The following is a 26,177-nucleotide window of genomic DNA, read 5'->3' on the forward strand; positions in this document are numbered from 1 at the left end:
TGACGAACGGAAGCCAGAGGCAAAAGGAACGGCTCTGTCATGGAGCAATTGTTCAACACATTCAGTGTTCTCAATTCACAACGGAGAGGTCGCTGTCTCCGTAAATGGCTAGTGAGAAATCTTTTATTGGGTCCTAGAGGGACAACCGCAATAAAAGAAAGAGAGTGTTGCGTTCACATTTCTGTTCATTTGCTGTGTGTTTTGTTCTTCTACCTCAGATGTTTCTCAGAGCAGGGCAGAATTATTACCCTGCGCAAGCTCTAAGAAAAGTAAAAAAAGAAAAACAAAACAAAAGAGAAGAGAAGGCACCAATTGTACACAAACTTACTAATAGTTTAGTTTTGTTGTCAAACCTAGTCCGAAAGCTGCGCATCTTGCCTCCTAGAGTTTCAGAGCCAATTAGCCCACATACTTCTATGGAACCCATGAGCAGCCTGGCAGAGCTTAACAGTCCTTCTCACCACTCTGCAAAATAACGAGGATCTCCTCTTGAGGCTGGCACCATTCCCGGCTTGTCTGGCCTCGGGCCATTCTCTGTCTCTGGGAAGTCATCCGTGTGAGACGGAAACGGACTGAGAGATTCGAGCACAGAAAAATTTGGTCTCCAGTGTGCAAGCGTAAGGGCTTAGCAGCTCTGTGTTCCTAATAATGGCCGAACCGCCATTCAGGGTAAGTTGGACAGAGGTGGCAGGAGGAGAGCTGATTAAAGAGGAAACTGGGACATGGTGGCTAAAGGAGGAGGCTGGGGAACTTGTGGCAACTAGTATGGTAAAATGTTCATACATTCACTGGCCACTCATTCTTGCAATTTTTCAATCAGCCAATCACGTTGGAGGAAGCACATTGCATAATATTCTACATGTCTAGAGAGCTTCAGGTAACATTTACATCCAGGTAATGTTTTTTAATATCTGCAACACTTTGTTTCGGTGCGTATTGTAGCCTCTGTTCTCGACTGTCAGGAATGGAACCTGATGACCTTCTGAAGTGTGCGAGATGTTGCGAGATGCTTTTATGCTCACTGCAGTTGTAAAGAGTAGTTCTTTTATTTACTGTAACCTTCTTGAACCAGCTTAAACCAGCTGGCCATTTTGTCTTTCTCTCAATCTGTCATCAATAAGGCACAGAAATGCCCACAGAACTGCTGCTCACTGTTGTGTCCTGAGACATTTTCAAAAAAATACTTCAATCAAACAAATCATCTGGCACCAGCAACCAGGGAACATTGTTTTAATGCTTCATGTGATCTTGAACTTAAGCTCTTAATCTGTATTTGCATAATGTCAACTATTATGCTGCTGAATGTTTGGCTGCTTGGATGATTACATGAATGAAGAAAGGTACAGGTGATCTTATTAAAGTGGTTGGTGAGAATATATTTTCGAACCAGGTTTCTGCATGCTCACTAGGACAAAAAAAATGTCAAATAAATAAATGTATTAATATGACCTCAGGAATGTGCTACTTCATATTACATGACATGATTCCTGCTGGAGAGATAATGCTGAAAAAAGCATCTGTGAAAACACATCGTCTGAGATTTGTTTGGACTCGACATGTAGGATGGTCAATGGCTGATGCGCTCATTTGACCCTGCAGGTGAGTAATGATAGTTAAGCGGAGGATAATATAGTCATGCGACATCTTTTCAGCCCTCGCTGTTCGCCAAATCACACTCGCGTGATCAAGCCCACAAACCCAGGTGTAGTGCCATGCTGAGCAAACGTGTCACGTTCAGTGCTAAAATCGCACACACACACACACACACACACACACACACACACACACACACACACACACAGAGCTCAGCGTCAAAAACAAAACTCCACATGCAAGCACATTCTATAATCTAATCCAGTAAAATGATACAGCAAACCCACAGCATATCAAAAAAGCCACAAAAATCATTTTCTAAATCAAATCTTCATGCAGCACTTAAATCAATGCAGAGTGAGCTCGTGGTTATGAAACCGTTTAGGAATGAAACAAAAAAACAGGTGAAAGAATGGGAACTCCGTTCTGTCTCAAACATCAGCAGGGAGGACAAGAGGGTGAGGATGTGATGAAGCAACATGTTTAGTGGATAACCAGTGGGAAGAGGGAATCATGGTGTGAATGAACCTTATCGGACTGCTGCGGTAAAGGGATTTGCTGCTGTTTGTCAAATAATAAAAAAAGGATCAGGAATCTAATAAAAACACACGCAGATCTTTCTGACATGTCAGTTTGGGAGCAAACAGTTGGAGTGTGATTGTTTTAGAGGCTGGAAAACCTGTAAAAGGGGGTTATTCCATGCTCCCCACGTTCCATCACAATGCCATTAGTTTCTAATGGGATAACGAGAGCTTCTCGACAGAAGAAAGAAAAATGCAATCACAGTGTCGCGGTAATAGGGTTATGAAGGTGCAGAGAGATTGCGCTGCAGGCTCTATTAGATAAGGTAAAGTAGATTGCGTGGCACACTACAGCAGACTGCAGGTTTTGAATGAGCCAATTTATAGGAGTCTCGCCTACAGTGGCTAAAAGAAACAGAAACGCATCAGACTTTTTTTTATTTAGAGTTAGCCTTAAATATGTTGTCAACCGGCGCTAATGGACAAGCAGGTTGAATAGGCACCGTGTTACTCAGACATGAAAAAGTAAGCTTGCTAACATAAATTTTAGGTCAATAGGGCAAAATCAAAATTTTTTTTGCTTTAATTTTTGCTTTAATGAGGTAAACTGGACCTTTTTGCTTTAATGAGGTAAACTTGAGTCTTTTGCTTTAACAAGAAAAAAACTGGAGTCTTTTGCTTTAAGGAGGTAAACTGAAGTCGTTTTCTTTAAGGAGGTAAACTGAAGTCGTTTTCTTTAAGGAGGTAAACTGAAGTCGTTTGCTTTAACGAGGTAAACTGAAGTCTTTTGCTTTAACGAGGTAAACTGGAGTCTTTTGCTTTAACGAGGTAAACTGAAGTCGTTTTCTTTAACGAGGTAAACTGGAGTCTCTCACACGCTCTAATAAAAAGGAGTTTTTAATTTCTTAGGTTTTCACCAAAGTTAGACCATAAGGTTCATTCAATGCTTTGATTCACAGCAAACACAGAACAGGGATGGAAAAAGGGGGAGGGGCCAACAATGTGTGGATTCATCATGCTCAAACAGTGGCCACACCCTCCACACAAACGGTCTGACAGACCAATCAGGCAACAGGAGCAACAAAAGAAGACAGTTAGACAGAGAAATCTACCTGAGGACCTCCGAGAGAGAGGAGTCGCTGTCATCAGACCTAAAGGGCAGAACAGCAGCAGGGTTAGGGGAGGGCGGGAGGAGTCAGTTACAGAGAAGGAGGAGGAGGGATTTTTTATTTTTTTTTTTAAATGGAAAGAAGGAAAGCCTCTCAGAAAACAGGCAACAGATAGGAGGAAGGGTAGGAGAAGAAAGGGAGGAGTTAAGAGGAAAACGTATGTAGAGTGGGTCAGGAAGGGTTAAAATGATATCCGACTGGACATCACAGGAGGTGGAAGTGGAGCCCACTCTTGGCTGCAATCTTTAAAACATTTGCTCTGCCAGTGCACGCCAAACTCCCACTGCAAACATTTAGGAGCTTCAGAGTGCTTTGCTTTTTTCTTTCTTTTTTTTTTTTAGTAAAACCCAGCATCGTTTTATTTTGTAGTTCAAATACAAGTTGTGCTTTTGAAGCTCTCCAGGTAGGAGAATATTTTACGCACATTTTAAGCACAAAGCACAAACGCACACCGGGTGTTAAACAGATTCCTGACAAAACGGTCACAGATGAGATTTTTGCTCTGAGGTCTCATTAAGAGATCTGGTGTCTGTGGAAGTCACGCAAGACATAAATGACCATGAGAAACAGGAGCAAATGTTTTACTGGAATAAGGGTAAAAGAAAATAAATAAATAAAGTGGGAATATCTGACCTATCAGAAACGGGGCTCTTGTTTTCACCCAGAAATGAGTTTCAGACTTTGCGATGGATTTCCTGGTCTGATCATTAGAAAAACCAGCAACCCTCCACCATGTTCTGCTCTGAGGATTCATTCTGGTGCCACAGCAATAACAGCAAGTATTAAAAATTGATGCAAAGCAATTAAGCTACTCCAATACACTATTGAGGGTAAACACACTGGGCCTCATTTAGCAGTGTTTTAGTTAATGCTTCCGTAACTAACAATTCTTGTCACATTTACAGCACTTCCAGTAATACTGATTCACCTTGTATTCGCATGTGTGCATGTTGAAGAAAGATAATCAGCCATACATCTATTTTAATATCTCCTCAAACGCAAATTTTATCTCCTAATATTTAATTTTCAGACTGTACATTAAATAGTACATGAAATTCTTTTTGTTCCAAACTAGGGATTTTCACAAATACCACATTTCTTGTGTAAATGTTTCCGCAATTGTTTTTATTTACAATGCTCTCATTCTGTAGAAGATCTTATAAGAGTCTTTGCATGGTGGCCCGTATGATAACGATCTGCCCCAGTGAACTTGGTCAAAAGCCGAATCTACGCGAAGGGAAGTTCGAGCACACGGAGTGAAATCTCAAATCCTGAGGAAAACAACTGAGGAAACCGGCAGCTCTGTACCTCTGAACTAAAGCTGAGTGAACCACAGGTTAATGAAGTGTCAATCTTCCACTTTAGGACACCACCGCTAATCAGAATTAGTCAGCGAACATTAATCAACACGGCATGCATGCATACGCATAAAGGAAGAGACGAAGAACCGTGTGGTTCAAAAAGTTCTGGTCCTGTCTTACACTGATTATAACGAGGACTCGTATCTGTGCGTGTCAAAAATACTATGTCTGATTCCAACTAAAGCTAAAACGTGTCTGACGCTTGCATTATTGGATCACTTCCTATTCAGTTGAATGACAGTATAATAAAAACAGAGCAACACAACACGTCATGGCACAGAGACAATCATATTTTGTCTCTTAAGTAAGAAATAAAACTTAGAAATGTGCTTACAAATCATCGCCACTGGAGTCTCTTTGGGGAAAAAAAATAAAATAAATCATCTCCATACTTTCATCATATCAACAAGACACTTGTATAAGCTGTTACTATAGAAACTATAACTCATCAGAATGAGCGAGTTAATCCTGAATTAAACCTGAGAGTTAAATGACAGCATTTCGGTCAGAGCTGCTGTTTTTAGAACATCAGCTCGAACAATTCAAAGCAGTGTGGTATAAAATATTATAAATAAGTCTACAGAAAAAAGCTGCAGCTAAACAAGAAGCAGGTTAACAGAGCTTCTCTTTATGCTCTTTTATTATCGAATGCTGTCATGAACAAGCAAAGAAATTTTAAACTCAGTGGGCAAAAAGAAATGATGCTGATTCTTTACGAATTTTTTCACACCGATAAAAACCACAGAGAACACCGTAACCGCCAACATCCATAAAATAAATGTGACAATAACCTTTCAGAAAAGGCAAGAATAAGCCACTGCTTGCTGTGAAATACAACAACTCGTAGATTCACTGCTGCTTTATTAATATGCAATAGGCTGAAAATAGAGCGAGTGAAGTACGGTCCCCTTTAGTCCTGTACAGAGATCTCAGGCGCTGCTGATTCGATTATGAAAGGAAAAGGCTAACATGAGCCGTCTTCAGAAGGGGGTATAATTGGTTATCCTGGGCTAATTTACCCACTCGCCATGTTATAATGAGCATCCGCAGGAGCCGTGGAGCATTAATAATGGGGGACTCTCGAGCAGTGTGGAGAGCGAACTCCGCGATTGGATGAACTTTGACGGATTTTCTCGGCTAAGAAAGTACCTCTCCTAATTGGCAGCTGTGAAGGATGGCTCCTCAACTCGTTTCTCACATTCTCAATATCTCAGTAGTTTTAGTCTCAATCGCACCTTAACGAACTCAAAACAAACCATGTGTTGGGAGATGGGAAATTCAAGCCAAAATCAAGTCTAATCCAGTAACATGCTTTTATGTAATGTGTCTGTGTACTCACTTGTCCAGCGCAGAGCCCTGGCTCTGGTTGCTTGTAAGGCGGGAGAAAACATTGCGGTCGTTACGGGTACGGAGGGGAGGGGACGAGGGGGGGGTGTAGATGGTCTCAGGAGGTCTGAGGAGAACAAACACCGGATTAGAAAAGTGTAATTCACTGTACTAAAATTACAAAAGTAAAGTAAGTGTCTTATGTAAACTTTACAAAGATGGGTAGAGTCATCACGTGGACATTATAATGCTACGATAATAACTGCCATCTGTACGGTAACTACCCGAGTTATGAAAAGTACCAAGTAATTTGTATGTCTCGTTTCCAAAGTAGATGTCAAACATTCCAAAATGTTCTAGTGAGTTTGGAGTTGAGAAAATGACTGCAATCAGACACGAGAGAGAAATGCTTTAAGCTGCGGAAACGATAATGCGCTGGCTAAGAGTCCGTGTATACAGGAGCAATACCTTTTTTCTTACAGGCCTCTTGGGGAAATCGACATGCTCTCAGCAGTGGCACATTGTACTTCTGAGCACAAGGAAATATGAAACTCTGCAGCACTGGTGATTTGCAACTCTCGCAGCTCTCACGCCCTCGCACCTCACACTCAAACTCTCACATCATTCACACACTCACTTCCCTACTACTTTACCAGGGCGTAATGAACGGGAGAATAGCTCCGTGCGTTATCATCATTACAGCTCGATGTGGCCTGTCAGGGCTCACTGGAGTCATTTCATATAATAAAAGCACAACATAATGAACAAGAGATATAGATGCGAATTGAAGGACAGAACCACAGGCTATATTAAGCCTAATATCAATTAGCAAGAGAAAACACCTCCTTTCATATGTAGCTTTTCCTGTAAACCTAGTCACTAGACAAGAGTGACAGAAGAATCCCGTAACAATCACGCGCAATATGTACAAACTGAAGAAGTTTGATTTTAAAGTTACTTCTAGGTTCTTGTCTGAATACTTTACTCAATTAAAAGCATGATTAACTGGGAAGTTCATGATTGAGTAGCGCAGAATAATTAAAGAAGAGGCTTCATGAATATGTATTGTGTGATTTCTAGCATACAGAAAGAACCTAGTTTTTTTCTTTAAAAGAACAAAATGTCTAGCATTCTCTGTTTGCTGGCCAACTTAATATTATTCCCTAGAGCTCTCGGATTGCTTATTCCACATTTTATTACCTAATTAGCATTTTAATGAAGCTAAAATTTAAATGAACATCAAAATTTGCACCGTAAAACTCTAACACTTTAGCAGTCGTGTGTTTGCAAACATGAACATTAGCTGTAGTGCGACGGTATGTGTTCGTGTTGTAGAAATCACGAAAGGTGAAAACACGGCTGTAATAAAAACTTTTATGTTTGATATTCATGTTTATTTAAATCACACAGCAATCCAATCTCCATTAAGATCATGTTCTTTTCATTTGAAACCCCTCCTGTGCACAGAAGGACAAAACCAACTGGCTTCTTTTTAATGCGAATGCTTTCAACACATGAGTGTCACATGAGTGTCTAGATCCTAAAGAACACCGTAAAGCAGCGAATGGGAATCAATTCCAGAAAAACTGGAGTGAACATGCAACCAGTAGGAGAAAAACGTACCACGCAAGATACAGAAGAGAGTAGAAGTAGTGTATCACTGTGAGGCTGAGTGATGTGTGTTTGTCACCTGTATGATTGACTTCTATCGTATGATGGCCGCCTGGTGAACGGAGAAGCGTCTGAGCATCTGGACTGCCTGGGACTGAACAACAAACACACAGCGTCACAACCTAATCATAACAGCCTCAAATCATTTCTGTTCAAATAGACAAGCACTTGACTACTCTAGCGCTGCATTATTCTCTATAATGTTTATTCTAACAGTGTCTTCAGACCTGTGAACTCTAAAATGCTCAGGAATGCAAAATGCACGGTGAGAGTCACGTAATCTCCCTTACAATGTGTGTCCTCGGACCGGAAGGTTTATAGTGCGGGATATGCTTTCTCTGGAGTAGGTCTCGCGCAGAATGATGCCCAAGCCGTTCTCCTGAATCTCGGACAGAGAGGCCAGAGACTTGGTGATGTTCTTGGTGGTGGTGTCTAGGACGGGACCCAAGTATTCGGCTGACACCGCCTTCATCTGACCTGCGATGCGAGGCTCAGACTGCAGAGACGGGCGAATCAAAATGAAATTTTGAATAAAAAACTAAACAGTAAGCACTTGAGGCAGCTGATCCTAGAGAACATTTAGATTTATTTGCTTATACTTCACTGCCACCTAATGGATATGAGGAGGAAAAGCAGTGCAGATTTTTCCGAGGTGATGCGTGTACCTTGATCTTGAAGTCATCCTGACTGGCTGAAGATTTCATTTGAGAGTAACTGGGATAAAAAACAATAATAAATAGATCTAGATAAATAGTTGGATGGATATAGATATGATCAAATGATTACGGTTAACTCAGATATGAAATCCAATGCAAAGCTGGAAGCGTACCTTGTTTCTGAGGCCTGGCTAAACTCGGACACCTCCTCGTCCGTGCTAGCGTAGCCGTTTTCTGTGAGAGAAAAAAAAAAAAAAAAACAGTATTTAAAAACAGTCCAGATAATCTAAATCCAAATAATGTAGCAAATAATCTAAATGAAATGAGAAGTTTATAGAAAGATTGACCTGAAAAATATAAAATCGTCATTACTGCGGTCATCACAATAAGCACACAAATGTTTTGGTGGTATTTTCCCCCCTTACTTATCCAGTGTACCTCTGTGAGTGATGCCAGGTGTTTATGGGTCTACATGCAATAATCAGCAATTTCCAACATGCCAAAGTAACTTTCTATGTCTGTAACTATACGACAACATATAAATCAGTAGTAGAATGCAAGGTTTCCTACTCGGATCAGACTAACAGGTAGAAAAGCACATCCATTTCTCCTATTTAGGAAAATCACCGGTTTGAATCGACATACCCTGTTGGACGTTGTGAATGAGAGCCTGTAACTCTGGGATACACTCTGCCTTCTCTCTCAAAGCGTCCAGGATCATGTGATTATGGGAGGAGCCAATCATGTCTGTCTGTCGCAGCTGTCCCTCTAACAGCCTGATCTGGGCTTCTTTCTGGGCCACCTGTAAATTCTGTACAGACACACATACATACATGAGCAAAGAACACATGTTCAACTACAGACCCTAATCACTGCATTTCATTGCCACTGGGATAATTAAGATATTTGAACTTTCTTCTGGTTTAAAAAAAAAAAAAAAAAAGGGAGGGTAATAAAAGAAGAGTTTCAGTTCGCTCACTTTATCGATGGAGGCCTTTAGGAAATGGTCCAGAAGGTGACGCGCTTCAGTCAGGGAACAGGAACTGATGACCACCGACATTTCCACTGAGTCCAACTCATCCTGAAGAAACACAGGATTTTTCTCAGATAAATACAATTAGACTATTAGTTACAAATGTACATACACTTCTTCTTCTTCTTCTACTTATGTCTTTTCCTGTTACGGGTCACCACAGCGAATCATCAGTTTCCACCTAACTCTATCCTCAGCATCCACAACTCTCTCACCATTCACCTTAGTGTCTTCATTTAACACATCCATACATCTCCTCTTTGGCCTTCCTCTTGAGCTCTTACCTGGCAGCTCCATCTCCAACATCCTTCTACCGATATAACCATCTCCCTCCTCTGTACATGTCCAAACCATCTCAATCTATCCTCTCTGACCTTGTCCCCAAACAAAACTGCCAACCTGAGCTGTCCCTCTGATGTGCTCGTTCCTAATCCTGTCCATCCTCGTCACCCCTAAAGAGAACCTCAACATCCTCATCTCTGCTACCTCCATCTCTGCCTCATGTCTTTTCCTCACTGCTACAGTCTCTAACCCATACAGCAGAGCTGCTCTCACTACTGTCTTCTACACCTTTCCTTTTATTACTGATGACTCACAGGTTTTATGCCGGATGCCCTTCCTGACACAACCTCTCTATTTAGCCGGGCTTGAGACCGGCACAGAAATCACTGGCTTGCAACCCCTGTGGTTAGCTTAGATATTATACATACACAAAATACATAATCATTCTTTTTGTTTAATTAGTTTTTTGCAAGGTGTGAACATCACAACACAATATGCACAGTCTGCCTACCTAAATGTCTGTGTGTTTGTTTGTTAAAAAATAAGAACCTTTATGCTCTATAAAGCACATTGGGGTTAATCTGTGAGCAGACACTGACCTTGGTCTCTTCAATCTGTACAATTGTGGCCTGGCAGTCAGACAAGCTGTCGTTGATGTAGTCAACGTTGGCATTGAGCACCTCGATTTCTTCATTCATCTCCTGTACGACTCGTTCGTCCTCCTCCTCTCTAGGCCCCTCGCTCAGGAGCTTCTCTCGCTTACGCAACAGTGCCTCCTGCTGCATGGACAACTCCTCCCGTTTCTGATCAAGTTGGTAACAATACATAATTCAAATGGAAATCTACACATCTACACTCTATATTAGATTTTTGAAATCCCATTAAAAAACACATTAGTTTGTACAAATAGAAATGATTTAAGCTACGCATGCAGGTGCTACCTTTATGAGGCGGTCCATGTCAGCCTCCACATTGGCAATGGTCATCCTCTGCATCACTATGTCCATGACCCTCCTCTCCAGAGCCTGCCATTTTTGCCTCGCCGCCTTCGAGAAGCTGCTGCTCACACCCTTCCTCTGTAACTTCTTCCTGCCACTGAAAGGTCCAGACCAAAAAGGTTTATAAAAGATCAATCTTTAGAAAACAATGGTTCTGTTTCGAATGCAATAAATTGGTAAATAAATAAATAAAAAGGCAGACACTGACTTGGCCAGCCGGGACAATCCTCCCCCAGATCCCTCGCTCTCTCCCAGGTAGCCATTCAGCTTGTTGTTCCACTGGCGGACGATGCTGGAGACCGAACGGCTAGACTCGGGTTCTGACGACGTGGTGGTGGAGGTGGTGGTGCTGGCTGAGAGCTCGGCTCCAGAGTCCAGGCTGGGTGGACGACGAGAGGCGCGGCCTGCCACGCGCTCCGACATGGGTTTAGCCAGTCGACGCAGAGCCGTCACCTCCTGAGTCTTCCTCCTGAGGACGATCTCCTGCTGCCGCTTCTGCGACTCAAGAGCACGGATCTGATACTGCAGACAGAGTGAGAAATATCAGAACGCATGCAAAATACTCATGCGTCATTATTATAATCATAATTTCCTCCATTTCTTAAATATTATGCAACAAAGACAATGAGCAGTGAATTCGAACAGAATACTGAACAGAAAGGCGACGCAGGCATGTTTTCTGCACTGAAATAGAAAACACAAGGCCGAAGCTGTGATGATGCAATGTCATGTAACCTCTTGTCGTCGCTGTTCCTTTTTGAGCTGGGCGATCTCTCGGTTCCTCTTGGCTTCAATCATCCTTCTCCTCTGCTGCTCCTCTTTCATCTGCTTCATTAAAGCGACCTACAACAGAAAGAAAACAAACAGCACACTGAGAAGTAATACAGAACGGCACAACATAACAGCAAATTCACCATGGCTCCTCATCGTGGATTAATGAACTACAACCATCATGATTTTTGCCTTTTGCATACACCAAAATTCAGGAATGAAAACCTCCAGGAATCTTACTGCACACATTGAAATAATACAATGAGTCTAAAATGTGAATCGTTGCTTTATGTAGCTTAAGAACAGAGGCTCTGTGTAATACATAAGGTAAAAGAAAATACTACTGTTTGTTCATTGGAATAAAAACGGTATGTACAGTTGTATGTACCATGTACCATGCAGGAACTTATGCACCAGATTTCTAATGGCTACTCTTTGCCTCTAGGTGGCAGAATTTGTCTATATTCTGCTTCTACCACACCTTGGCTTTCTTCATCTCAGCCACTTCAGCCTGCAGCTTCTTGAGCTCTCTCTCGTATCGGCCCTGGTTCTTCAGCAGGCGAGCGTGCTCCTTCTGTGCCGCCTGGAGCTTCATCAGATCCCTGTTCATCTCCTTCAGACGCTTCTCGTACTCCGCTTTGATCCTGTTGGCTTTCTCCTCTGTGTAGTTCTCCATGGACACTGTTATAATCACATACAGGATGGATGATTAGTCGGGCACGTGGTTGCTCTAATGATGATAAAACATGGTGTAGTAAAGACTCACTGAGATTCTGCAGCACGCGGTCTCTCTCTAGCTGTGTATCACGGATCTTGTTCTGCAGCAGGATGAGCTTCTCCTCATACTGAAGTTTTAGTGTCAGCAGACGCCGCTGGCTGTTTTCCAATTCGTCTATTAGCTTCTGCTTGATCTCGATCTCACAGGTCAGGTCTGCGAGGTCGGCTTGGAGGTTTGCTGGAATTAAAAAGTAACAATACCTTTATCTAAATTTATTGATATTTGCAAATAAAAAAAAAATATATATATATATATATATATATATATATATATATATATATATATATATATATATATATCTGATAAAAAAAAAAAGAAAGAAAGAAAGAAAGCTAAAATTATTCTGCAAACCTTTTTCATCAGAGTCCGAGTCTGAATCTACCAGGCTCTCGTCACTGTCAAATTCTTCCTCCTCTCTGATCTCCTCTTCCTCATCCTCTTCATCTTCCTCACAGCCGCTCTCCTCTTCAGGCAGCGTGTACATACCCTCCTGAATAGAGATACAAACTTAACTCAGGATAATGTTGCATACGTCTTATATCAAAGGATGACTCTTAAGAAAAAAGTTCGGACCACTTCAGGCTCGTTATCCGAGTCGCCGTCTCCGTTCTCTCTGCTCTCACAGCTCTGGCCATTCTCCTGAGCCTGGAGCTTTGCTCTCTTCTTCAAGCCCTTCTCCCGTTCTGGACTGGAAAAACACAATATATATAAATAAAATGCATTAGTACAGCTTATATCACAGAACTGCTGATTAATGTTCTAACACAGCAGCTCTGAATTAGTGCCAATCGAATCTGTGGTGTGATTCAAATCTTTCAAATGTGTTATACACAACTTCAACTCTTTCAGTTAAGTACACATTTATTTAGTGTCAGAATTTATGGAAGGACGATCAGCACTGGGTAAATGTCAGTACGTTTTCCACCACAGGATAGTCTTCAGGAGTTTATCAGTAACATGACAAACTGTGTATTTGTATTTATTATTAATCTCAAGACAGAAAAAAAACGGAAGCTGGTACGAGAATGGCAGCTGTTTAATGTACCTGAATAACAGAAACTAATTTGTCTTTCAGATATTTCACAACACTAATTGTAACTATAAACAGACAAAAAGCATGATGTTTATTACCAGATGATTGTGTTGTTAGAGGAAAAAACAAGAAAAAAAAAGGAAGTACTGTAAGGAAATAAGAGGAAGGTATTACATATCACAGGGATGATCCTCCTAGTCATAGTATAATATATATATATTCGTAGCACAGAATAGCTCTGCAAGTCGCTGATGAGCATGCATGAGAAAACACTACCAAATAGTAACGCTGGACTTTGCAATGTATTTTTCTTCAAGGTCAAGACACAGTAAAACACAGTCATCATCCATAAAACATAACGAGGGCTGTTTTATAAGTCTATATCAGTCAAGAAGTAGTCAAAGAGTGATTTAACTTTACACTTTGCCAGAGGGACCCAGAAAAGACAGGAGAGATTAATGCCAGTGCTGCTGCTGTACGTGATCAGTCTGAGTCATCCTTTCCCTGTCTCATAATACCAGCATGAACTGTGAGGATCAAAGAGCTTAGCTATTACCTGAAGCCTCTCTCATTACAGCCAAATTCTCAGACTCCTCCGCTACAGTGTGTGCCCTTCCTCTTCCTCTTCCCCATTGCACTGAGAGATTTACTGAGGACTATTTGTATCTGTGCCAGAAAGTTGTCCTCTGCATTATTTATTTCAAATCATTTGCACACAAACCTGGCAGGTAAATCTGAGATCAGCATGTTTTACAGCAGGAGACATTCCAAATCTCACATGCTGCTTCTTTAATGAGTTTTGGATTCTACTTTTGCTACCAAAAACATGTGAATCAAAGTGAAATTCGTTTCACTTCTCGATCTTGAATCCAGAAGCTATAATTTGTATCCTTTGTTTTAAATAAACATGGTACTGAATTAAATCGGTAAAAATTTTACTGGCTGCCGGTGTCACCAGAAGCAAATGATCCAGATTACTGCTTGTGTTCCACATAAGTTCTCACCTCTTACGCCTTTGATTCCTCTCTTTCTTCTTCAGCCTCTCAATGTCTAACTTGGCACGACGAAGCACGTCCGTCATCTCGGCCTCCATGGAAATGGACGGGGAGGAACCCAGAGGGTGTCCGGGAGCAGGTGTGTGAGATGCAGGGTAAGGAGAACGGGATGAGAGACGAGAGACACTGCGTCTCAAAGACTCGTTCATCGCCTCGCTCTCCAACAACTTAGACCTGATGAAGACAAAATGACATTTATCTCCTGACAGAGAAATTATGCACTGTGCAAAACGGTTATTAGTCATATTAGAAAATATCTCACCTGAGCTCTTCGATCTCCCGGATGTAGTTTTGGATCAGATTCCCAATCTCCTCGTTAGTTTCCCCTAAGGAAAAAAAAAGATTTATTGACGAGGCAAGGTGCAACGACTTGACAATGACAAGTCATGTGTATGATTGTGACCTGTCTTAGTGAGCAGCAGGTTAATCTCATTGGTCAGTAGTTGAGTGACTCGGGTGTTAAGACGGTCGATAGTCTCCTGCATGGCTTTCACACGCATGCGCAGGTTGTCGTTTTCCCTCTGCAGCATGGAGTTTTCCTGGAACAGGTCGCTGAAGCCTTCTGAGCCGTCCTCCCCGGCCACACGCTTCCCCTGCAAAGGGGTAGAGGAGAACAGACAGGAAGGAAGTAATTACCGATTCATGACAGACTTATAGAAAGAAAAACGCTCTGAAGTCTCATCATTCACTGCTACCAGTCACTCCTTGTTAAGGAGCTGCGCACTGTGTCTCACTACTACTGACGCTAACCGCTAACCACTAACGCCACTCAGGCGTCTGGGCTTCTGTCGTCCCGTCCATCACAGCACGGTTTATTTAGCGCTGTGCCTCATCGACCCTACGGTGAAATGAGATCCTGTAAACCCACATCCTGCTAATCTGTGTCATCATGCTCCTCCACAAACACTATGATCGTTCACCTCGTGTCCCGAGGCCTTTTCCAGACTTGCCTGCTTGTAACATCAAAAGCAGGAAACACCACAGAGAAGAATTTCTATATAAGATTCATGAAAGAAGAATCTACATCAGCGCTTTGAGGTTTATCAATAACATGAAACGCTGCATTTTTTTTGCTCAAAGCAGCAAAAAGAAAGCGGCTAGTGAGGTTACTACAAACATACACAAATTACTCTGTAGTTAATCATTTTACTAGAACGCCATGCTTCATCGTGTTTTTATTTATTTATTAGTACAAAAGCACTGACATTGTACTGGCACCTATTTGGTTTGTTATTGTTCTTATTATTATTCATTGGTGGAAGATTATTGCATATAGTCACCGCATTCATTTTGGGCTCCGCACCTCGATGCCTTTTTTGCACCACCATTAGATCAACTATTTGGAGTAGAGATGAAATATTTTGCACATAATTGTGCAGGTTCATTGCATCGATCGCTTTCCGCCATACTGAATTTCCATCCTTTAGCAAGAACAAGGATGGAAATACAATATGGCAGAAAAACCCATGAAAGTACTCACAAATGATTAACCTATAATGATCATTCCTTTGTCATGTGATTCCTTGAGGAATTTTACATATAATATTATATTTTATATAATATGTTGATTGCAAAGTAACCAAAAATGTGTATTTACATAAAACCTGAACGCTACACTGAGAAACCGCGACCTGAGGGAGGACAAAACTACTGTCATTTCCCCCACAAGGTGGCGCTGTGTAGTCCTTGGCCTCTCAGTAGATTTCAAGATTCCTTTTCAAGTGTAAGCTTTCATTCACGAGGGTCCTTCATCGTAATCTTCCTCACCGCTTTATACTCCATGAGCTCCATCTGCAGACGGGCGATCTCGGCCCGCAGTGCGCTGATTTGTTGGCTGGTCTTGTCCTGGTTCACCACCACCTTGTTTTTGATGTTGCGTGCCCTGTTAGCGTACTTCAGTGTGTTTAGTGTCTCCATGAAGTCACGGTCAGAGGGGCTGACGCAGGCGATCATCACTGTCAGACTAAAGGCGGGAGGGGCAAATATGTTTAATCACACATGCACACACACACACACACACACATACATATATACATATATATATATATATATATATATATATATATATATATATATATATATATATATATATATATACACACACATACATACACACACACACATAGAGTTGTAAACACTTCTTGTCCATGTTTGGAGGTTGGATCTGTGTCTCCTCACATCTCAACTCAAACATCTCTGTGTGTGTCAGTTTGCTCATATTGTGAGCTAAATATCACCAGCATGGAATCATGTACTTTCACACACACACGCATACACAAACACACATTCATCTACACACACTACTGCATGCATGCATGCATTAACCTTCAAATGAGTAGGAGACAATAAACAATGCCTTCACTGTACGTGTGCAAACGCACTGCGTCAAAATGTAATCTCGGAAAATATGCGTTTGTGTTCGCTGACATTTTAACCAAACGTCTGAAGACATGTATGTGTCCGACTGCTTAATTGTACGTGTTGATATTGGAAGTATGTATGTAAGTGCGAATGTTTGTGTGTTAAGTGTTACCTGTTACCGCCAAGCGAATCCTGCAGCAAGCGAGTGAGCTTGGAGTCTCTGTAAGGCACATGACCCGCCTTCTTACTCTGATCTCCTAGCGCACTAATCACATTACCCAGCGCCAACTGCAACACACATGTACACACATACACATTCAGTTACATACACACTTTCTATAGATGTACGATGAAGGGGCCTCATTTACTACCTGGTTACAGAAACCTTAATGTCAGGCTTTGATCCAAACCAAAAGAAATTGCTCGTCTTACACGGCTTTCTCAGCTGAGCTAGCATAACCACATTGATAAATGCTTAAGTATTTTCACGTCACAGTGAACTGAAAGCGCTGACTGTACCAGAAATGTGTGTAGCAATGACTATTTACAAAATAAATGAAGTTAAATTCCCTGACTATGCAAGGTTGGTATACAAGGACAGGTATTAATGAAGCTAGTTTAAAAAAAAAACATGGTCAGCTATTTCTTATAAACCAAGTGTGTACCAGGCCGCAGTTAATGGAAATGCCCTCTCGTGCCCGCTCTCCCGTGGCTCCTGTGCGCTTCAGCCGTTCCGACCCGGCCAGATCCACAAAGTGAAATTTTGCAGTGAGGGTTTCGTACTCGGCCTGGGACATCGAACTCTCGTCTACACCATTCACTTCAGCACTCGCAGACCCGTTGGCCTAAAAATAAACAAAAAGAAAAATGACTGACGCCTAAACCATTACATACAATCTTTAACAGATCATATGTACTGTTCTTAGTAAATGTAGAATCAGCATTTTTGGATGAGAGCCCCAATATTATTGGACTATTAGTCTGTTAATAACTATTACAGCAGGAAGGGGTTGATGGATTTTTATCACAGCACGTCCGACAGTAGTTCCTCATTTCTACTGAACGACGGACAAAGGCACTTGTATGGAAGACGCACCACAAAAATGGATTTAAATCACAGGTAATCGTTGGTATAGATTTCCTGTGAGATGTTAATTTAGCATTTTAGAGGGAAATCTCCAATGTCAGCACTTTTTTAACTTTTATAACAAAAAAGAGTTTTTTTGGGCTTTGTGGTTCCTTTGTGCGTGACAAGAAGGCTTATCAGGAGCGATAACAGGAACTAACTTGTTTCACAGATGTTCTTCAGAAAAAAATGATGTGTCATTTTTTAAATATTTAACTTTCTGATTTATATATAAATCATTTAATAAAACATTTCAGACATGGTAACAGTAGCTCCACCACATGTAAAACATTTTCTGTACCGGTTTGACCTACTGTGGTTTATTCCTAATGTAATAAATAAACTGGTTTGTACCATCTGGGTCTGAGGACACATTCTCATCTGGCACAGGTGGATGGTGAAGATGGCGTGAGAACGGGAGCTCTGGGCGTTCATCTGAGTGCTGGCGGTGGTGCGGGACAGAGCACCGAGTTTTAAACACTGGAGGAGCTGCGAGGGCATCACACAAGACAAAAAGATTTCGATCAGATGTTAGCTGAACCTTCCTTAAATCATCATTCCAACAAAGCGCACTTTGCATGAATCCTTTTCGAGATTAACCACAAACTTCAGGAACATTTTAACAGCAGAAGCCAGTACAGAGCAACTAATGAGTCCTTCATGCTGAATACTGCTGACTGAGCAAATATAACCATCAGAGAAAAACGGTATAGCCATCAGGCAACTGCCTGAGTGTGTATTACTTCATTTATTTTACATAATGGCCCCAGTTTCTGCATTGGGTTGGAAATCGAACAGGACCGTGTGGTTCTTGTTAGGGAAAATACATAACCCTTTGTGATCCTCAGAAGAATCTGGAAACAGTTTAATGTTCCGTATACATTATTCATGCTCCTGAAAGTCAAACTCAATTGTGAGTAGCTCATTAATTCACTGTTTAACGCTATCGTTCCCATACTTTAATACTCAGGTTGCAGACAAACGTTAAGAAAACCATTTTCACTCATATGTAAGCATGCACACAACACACACGCAAATGTTATCACACCTCTTCCTCAGAGCTGACCAGGCGTGACGTCACTCCCGAAGTGTAGATGCCTCCGGTGCTGTCCTCATGGATCTTAATGTTGGACTTCCTGCTAGGATCACGTGCACCGTCAAACAGGTCCAGGATTTCCTCGTTATAGAGCTGCAAGGCAACCACATGTACCATGAGCCACAACATTCAGAAACTAGACCTGATCCTGAGTGACATCACCCTGACCTCAGCTGCATGAACTACTGTTTGAGAAAGAAAGTAGGTTGGAATTCTGTGAATAATAAAAGATAATAAGAAAGGAGTGGGTAAGGAGAGAGATTGATAGGGAACTAGGAAGTGTGGCAAAGACAGGGAGTCAGAGAGAGAGAGAGAGAGTGAGAGAGTGAGAGAGAGAGAGAGAGAGAGAGAGAGAGAGAGAGAGAGAGAGAGAGAGAGAGAGAGAACCCAAAGGTTGCACACAGGGCTCCTCTAATAGCATAAAGGGCCATAATACCAGCCCATTAAGCCCAGCCCTAGGGACAGCCCCATTCATTTACAGCTACAGAGATGCTTCTGAAAAATTCCCTAAATAGTTTGCTGAGACAGAAGACAGACAGCTGGGAAGAGGAGCGACTCCAAACACACAGCCGTCTGCACCAGATCAAGTTCAGCGGCAGAGTTAAAACACAAGCATGCAGGTTTAAACTGATTACCCAGGCATCATTTTTTGTGTGTGTGTGTGTGTGTGTGCGCGCGCGCTCTGTCTGGTTGATGATAAGACCTCCCTGGGCTTTTCACTTAGACTGTCATCAGGTTTTCTGTATCTCTCTTCATCCATTTCAATTACTTTCTCACCCTGTCTGGCTTCTTTTCAACACGCTCCAGCTCCATAAACGATGGTATTTCCCCTCTGTGCCGACTCACCTTTTTTGTTTTTAGTTCAATCCTTCACCCTAAACCTTATACACAACTTACCTAAAGATATCGACTAATAATCATTTCCCAACTGCAGAAGATGATGAGTGAATAAAAGTCCTACTTTGAACATCTTCATTATTAACTAACTTGTTCTGAGTGGACGTCATACCTCCAGAAACTGGGCGCTGACTTTAAACTCTGGTGGCTGTGTGCCGCTCTCCTGAGCCTCCAATTGCCGCCTCTGAATGCCCTGGAAGAGTTGACGCACAGCACGTGGGATGATTCCCTGCTCCTCCTCGCTCACGTTGACGTCGAAGCCTGTGCCCATGGTGTAAGTCTTACCCGAACCAGTCTGTCGCCATGGAAACATAAACAAACGGAATTATTATTCAGACAAATGGCAAAGCATTTATCATGTTATCAGAGTATCATGGAAACTCTTTTTTTTCCCCCACAACTTACATATCAGAGGTGTAATAATGGAAGACGTACAAGGTCATCTTAGAATGTTTTATCTCTGTTATCAGCAACACAACTCAACATTAGTTTTCCATAACAGCACATCGTGTCACGTTTTATTCCATATTTAACGCAGGGGTTCAAATACAAACAGTGTCAGTGTGTATCTGACCTTTTATTTTTACATGACACATGTAATGACCGTAACACATACAACAACATTTCCCATCACTGGAAAACAAGACTATAAATTCCCAGTTTTTCCAGGATGCACAGATTTTTTTTTGATTTTTTTTTAATGAGAAAGAGAACAATTAAAAGTGGGGCAAATCATCCTGACTGCTGTCCAGTAGAGGCTGTAGCAGTGTGTGATGAATTAGACTGAGGGGTGCAGAGTCTACATACAATAGCACTCAGCATAGTGGTCACATCGCGTTGACCTTTTAATGAGATCGGCCATGAGGTCAGAGCAGCTTTTACAGTGTTTCTGCCTTACTCGCTGGAGAAATAGTGTCTAGTGCAGCAAAAACGCTAGTAGTAAGCATTTAATGAAACAAATGTCCTTCAGAGAAAACAGATTTGCATACATGCATCCATGTGGTCTTTATGGAAAAGATACAGAAAACCAAAACAGAAACATTTGAGTCATTTGAGTTGAACTTTACCTGCCCGTAGGCGAATACTGTAGCGTTGTATCCCTCAAAGCAACCTTCAATAAGCTTGTGGACACAGGCGCTGTAGATTGACTGCTGCTGGACGTCCATGTCAAACACAAAGTCATATGTGAAGGCCTTGTCCTTACCCAGCAGCACCTGGGGCTCTCCAGGGGTTACGGAGGTGCAGATGTGGCAGCCCTCGATCTTCTCCTTCGCCATCTGAGGACGAATCCTACCAGGAAAATAGACACGTACAAACAATCGTACATTAGTATGAACAAATGGCGTCATAATAATTGGAATAAATTGACATATTTTAAGGTTAAAAATCGACACTAGCTTGAAGTAGCTTTTTGTCACAGATTCTTCTAGTTTTCTTTTTCGTTTTTAATTTGTATCGTCTCCCTCCACCACCCAACTAATCAAGAGCTCCCCACAATAGGGACTGGTGAATATATTAGTCAACTAGTCAAATAATCTATGGAACCCCTGCTATAGGTTTACAAGGCCTTAAAAATGTCATTCGAATGAACCGTTGGCAAAAAACCCAAAGAGACCATCAGTTTATCAATGGCTTAGATTCAGTAGCTGAGCCAAATGGAATTAAGTTAAAGTCCATTTCCATTAGGTCTATTTTATTTACACATTACTTAAGTAACCTCAACAGGTTATCACACTCCTCAAACTCAGTACTAAATCACGGTGTAGGAGTCTGCTGATAACCACAGAAGATGCCTCAACAGGCATTTAATGTGATCTACTATGAGCCTTTGATTATTTTTGGATTTGTTTTTGAGTAGCTGAACCCCTCAAACCCCCTGCTGTGTAGTATAAGCTTCTTACCATGATGAAGCTAGAAGCAGAATTTACTCACAATTAAATCCCTCTACTGCACCCATCTACCCACTCCTTATACAACACACTCAATCCTCCCCCCCCAAACATTATGCAACGTGGAACAAAACACAACACCTTAATCTTGCTGTTTCACCCGGGACACTTACATGCAGTGCACTGACTAAGGGACTGAAATTACATTTTTACTGGATGATAAAAATGCAATAACGCATTTACACGGACGTTGATCGGTAATGCGAGTATTGGGAAAAAGAGGCTTGTCTACAGGGTTGCCAGAGCTCAGGAAAACTTCCATCCTGCCTACAAGCATTGCAAAAATGGAGAGATTTCTTTTCATCTGTCTTTAAGTGTGAACCACATTCACCATGGTGTGTACGCATGTGTAATTAGCATATACCTTTAAATCCTCCCTCCTCAGCAGGACGTCATAGATCTATCATTTACACAAACATTTGCAGGAATTTCAATATACTATATAAATTCGTATATGTTTTATAGGTATCTGCTAACTATTTTTAAATGAACCCTAAAAAACCCACCCACAGACTTGCTTTTTTCACCCCCGCCCGATTTGCCATACAAACCGAGACCCTCGCAACATTGCCCGTATACACACACCTCTCTAAGCCCCTCCTCCATGCTTCTGACTATAGCGGTTCCTTGGGCTTTAAAGATGCTACTAAAGAGAGCTGAGCCTAACAATGTGGTCAGAATGGAGTGGACAGTGAGGTCATTATACATGGACTGATGAACTACCATCATAACAGATAAAGCTGTTAGATTGAGTTATATCTTCTGATTGCAGGAGTGCTATTAGTAAAGTGTGCCTGTGTGTTGCATTGACAGTGACTGTCCTTTATAGGGCAATAACTACAGTCTCAGAAGACAGGGCTGTTGAAATGGACACACTCTCGTATGCTTCACCTATAAATAAGATATATTCTGGATGTCTATTGTAACTCTCAAACCGCTTCGAACCCTCGTCTTCCTGTTAACATTGATTAATAGAGAAGCTTGACAGATTCGCAAATTTATCTATTGTGAGAGGAAATGAATCACTATAAATAAAGCAAATCTCTCTCTCTCTCTCTATCTCTCTCCCCTTGTTTTTTGAATGATTTCTGCAGAATATGCAAGTAGCTACTTGTAACCTGTACGTCAATATTGTCATGACTGTGAGCAGCAGGGATATGACCCTGTGTCAGAGGCTACAGCTGAATAATTATATTGCTAACTGGATTTTAAATACGTACTCGTGACCCTATAATCACGCTAGCAAACGACAAATCAACAGGCGACGGCTCTGCGAACGTGTCATATCACAGTATTTAAAGGCCTTTTCATTGTACAATATCCGCTTTGTTATTATATAAAGATACAAGATATTTATTCATTTAATGTTTACAGTAACAGGAAGAGAAATAATCTTGAATCTGACTTGTCAGAAGGTATTGAATAATTTTCTAACATTCAAAATAATGTATAACTGTTTGATAAAGTGAAATTTTCTGCACAGATTCGTATGTTAACTTTTTTATTTTTTCTCATTATTCAGAAGTAGTTTTCCAGACTGGAGCGTTCTTTTCCGTCTTACCTTGACGCCGATCGTATGCCTAATTTCATAAATCTTATTTCATACGATCATTAACCATATGATAGGATGCAATGTCATACTCATGTCACTACTCTACTCACAGATCTGCATTACGTAGCCAACAGCAGACCCATGACACAATCGTCCTCATCTTTTCTACCCAGTCTGTGAAACACTTTGTTTCTCCATCGGGGCAAAACACGCCACACGTCAAAAACCCAGGTGCTAAAAATAATCTTCACACCTGATACTCAGTCACACAGAACCTGGTGGAGTCGCACAGCTCCTGCTTATGGGTCAAGATTTCCAGTCCGGTTTAATTGAATCTGATTACATGTTAATCACGTTCGATTGGAATCAGCTCATGTTAATGAAAAAATCTGCTTGAAAAATCTCAGGAAATTAATTAAAAGTTTCCCTGAAGACTCAGCACTTCTTCTGTTCATTGTTCCTGAGGGAAGCGCTTCATAATGGAGCATCTCTAGTGTTAGCAAAGTCAAGCTGTAATTAATGGTAAAGATTTAATTCTAAACAGCAGTAGCATATTTGTATGAGCCTGTCCTATCCTATATATTTAAACTGCATGTGAAGGAAATGGACTTCTGTAACAGGAGCACACTGAAAGGCATTTCCAGATATTTTCTGGATGTACCAGGAATCATGACCTCAGACTTTTTTGTTTGGTGATGAAACAACAATGTGAGAGACACGTGCTACATGTGCATGCATAACGACATGTCTGGGTTGCTTGGTGTGTGTGTGTGAGTGTGTGTGTGTGTGTGAGAGTGTGTGTGTGTGTAAGGAAATAACATCCTGTGTGTCAACACTTTCTGCATTTCCGGCCTATGAATTGTGACTTCCTGTTGAGTAACGAAACAGAGATGACATCAAAGTTACAAAATCACACTGCTCCTTCCTGCATGCACGAAAAAGAACATTAACAGATGCACACTTTTCCCTGTACTGACTCACATATTTGTGTAGATACTGACATAATGATTCTGAGCTGAGAGTCTATCAGAGTCATGTCTATCAGAGTCTCTGTCTTTCTAGGAAACTCGTTTAATATAAGGGCGCATGATAAGGGTGTGAAAACACAGGCCTGCACGAACAGGACCTGAGAGACAGACAGGGTATTAGAACAGAATACAGATACAGCAGTTTCTCTCTGTTCATGGAAACGACTTGTGTTCAGTAAAAGGTCAAAACAAGGCTTGTCTTCTTGTCAACGCTTCCTAGAAAAGCCTGAAGATCAATTCTGAGTTCATGTGTAAAACTCACGGCATCAATCAATCAGCAATGGTAAGGGTCCTGCAAGAATCCCCCAATTCATCTGATCTAAAATTCTTTGGCAGCAGAATAACCAGATCTTTCAGTATCACATTAGCATGTTAGGGTTTGCGGTAATTACTGAGACATCAGTTATGGATATCAGTCCAACGCTGTGCTTTACTCGCATTCGTACTTCATTACCACCTTCTGGAGCTATCGGATACTAAAGTGTAAGACTTTATGTGCTGGCCATTAAATAAAGAGCATAAGGTGCCGTGAATTGAGGGCACACAAAGGCCAACATGGAGAGTCAGTGTCCCACAAGAGGGTCCATAATGCATCTGACTGATTAATACTAGAAGTTTACTTATTTAAGTAATATAAACATGCGCTTGTTTGAAAAAAAAACAAGATCAGTTTCATAATAATACTTGCGACATTGTGAATTAAATTAAGCATAAATGCTTAACAGATAGCTCAAAAAAGCATCATCTGTATTAAAGCCGTATTAAACTATAATGATATGAGTTGCTTGCTGCTCCTGAACCTCAACACGCTTCATGAGGACGGTGTTTGTTTTATTATCAACCCCCGGCCACCCGTGTACCTCCCTTGGGTCGTGGGGAGGGGCGACAGCAGAGGAAACGCTTGGTTTCATTTCCTCTTGCAGCAGTGACCTTTTTGCAAACTCATGCATTAATTTGTCATGGAAACAGCCACACACTGAAACTGAAACGTTTACGTGTTTCCGCATCTGCACTAGGTTCCGCATTTTAGTCTCTCTCTTATTTCTGTATTTATCTTATGGCCTGGGCTGTATATGTGTATACACACACAAGGCTGTCAAGTGTCACACACTGTCACTCATTTCTGTCTTTTGTCACGCTCTTCCGCCACACATTGCATTTCTCACACAGAAAAACTTACTGTCTTTTGTCACGCTCTTCCGCCACACATTGCATTTCTCACACAGAAAAACTTACTGTCTTAATGTATCTGTCTGCACCGCTGTCTCTATGGAACCGGGCAGGAATCAAGCGCGTCTCCCCTGGAGTTCTTAGTCGAGCCTGTCACTTATCAGCCAATCAAAAAAAGAGGCTACACAATAGCCAATCAGAAAATAGCACTATTGTATATGGGTAAGATTTAAAAATTAAAAAAAAAAAAAAAAACATTCATTAGAGAGGGTATTTTCGATGGTCGGGTTGAACAAAACATCAACACAAAACAGCTTGTCTCTGGACGGGACATTGCCCTCAATCATGACCCTAAAAATGTCTGGGCTTGAGCCGAACTGTTTTAAATGGGAGGCAACATTACAAGATGTCACTCTTGCCGGTCTTCAAAACGTGAGAGCCCTGCACACACACAAAGCCAGGGTCTGACCTTGCTGCACACTGGCACCACATAACACAATAGCTGATGACATGACTACAGAAGTATGGAGCATTTCTCATTCAGCACGGTCGGCTATCTAAATACACTCAGACGACTGAGCTACCTGGTTGATTTAGAGCTGCTGACGGACCATCAAAAAAATTAAATCGCCTCACACAAGCTGTCTATCTGTGATCAGTTTTAAATCTGTCTGTGTCAACAGTAATCACCTTAAACTGAATAAAACTGAATAAAATAACAAATTTAGTACGAAAATGTACATATTAAAAC

The 26,177-nt window shown here is 41.4% G+C and overlaps 1 protein-coding gene across 2 annotated transcripts in view; it reads right to left on the bottom strand.

The window, feature by feature from the left end:
* The window catches only part of kif21b (kinesin family member 21B), a 55,078-nt gene that overhangs the window by 16,277 nt on the left and 12,624 nt on the right, over positions 1 to 26,177 (bottom strand). For both annotated transcript variants that reach the window (XM_060857546.1, XM_060857547.1), the window contains exons 2-26: positions 20,795 to 21,017; positions 19,840 to 20,022; positions 18,783 to 18,923; positions 18,089 to 18,223; positions 17,274 to 17,453; positions 16,781 to 16,896; positions 16,015 to 16,210; positions 14,651 to 14,840; positions 14,510 to 14,573; positions 14,197 to 14,421; positions 12,733 to 12,847; positions 12,511 to 12,649; positions 12,148 to 12,336; positions 11,863 to 12,062; positions 11,346 to 11,453; positions 10,819 to 11,132; positions 10,554 to 10,707; positions 10,212 to 10,415; positions 9,277 to 9,378; positions 8,943 to 9,108; positions 8,471 to 8,531; positions 8,307 to 8,355; positions 7,932 to 8,137; positions 7,661 to 7,735; positions 5,984 to 6,097 (exon numbers count right to left, since the gene is read on the bottom strand). In XM_060857546.1, coding sequence (XP_060713529.1) covers positions 5,984 to 6,097; positions 7,661 to 7,735; positions 7,932 to 8,137; positions 8,307 to 8,355; positions 8,471 to 8,531; positions 8,943 to 9,108; positions 9,277 to 9,378; positions 10,212 to 10,415; positions 10,554 to 10,707; positions 10,819 to 11,132; positions 11,346 to 11,453; positions 11,863 to 12,062; positions 12,148 to 12,336; positions 12,511 to 12,649; positions 12,733 to 12,847; positions 14,197 to 14,421; positions 14,510 to 14,573; positions 14,651 to 14,840; positions 16,015 to 16,210; positions 16,781 to 16,896; positions 17,274 to 17,453; positions 18,089 to 18,223; positions 18,783 to 18,923; positions 19,840 to 20,022; positions 20,795 to 21,017 — 3,849 coding nt within the window. The remainder of the gene's footprint in view (positions 1 to 5,983; positions 6,098 to 7,660; positions 7,736 to 7,931; positions 8,138 to 8,306; positions 8,356 to 8,470; positions 8,532 to 8,942; positions 9,109 to 9,276; positions 9,379 to 10,211; positions 10,416 to 10,553; positions 10,708 to 10,818; positions 11,133 to 11,345; positions 11,454 to 11,862; positions 12,063 to 12,147; positions 12,337 to 12,510; positions 12,650 to 12,732; positions 12,848 to 14,196; positions 14,422 to 14,509; positions 14,574 to 14,650; positions 14,841 to 16,014; positions 16,211 to 16,780; positions 16,897 to 17,273; positions 17,454 to 18,088; positions 18,224 to 18,782; positions 18,924 to 19,839; positions 20,023 to 20,794; positions 21,018 to 26,177) is intronic.

The sequence above is a fragment of the Tachysurus vachellii genome, chromosome 22 (assembly GCF_030014155.1).
Source record: "Tachysurus vachellii isolate PV-2020 chromosome 22, HZAU_Pvac_v1, whole genome shotgun sequence".
In the NCBI taxonomy this organism is placed as follows: domain Eukaryota; kingdom Metazoa; phylum Chordata; class Actinopteri; order Siluriformes; family Bagridae; genus Tachysurus; species Tachysurus vachellii.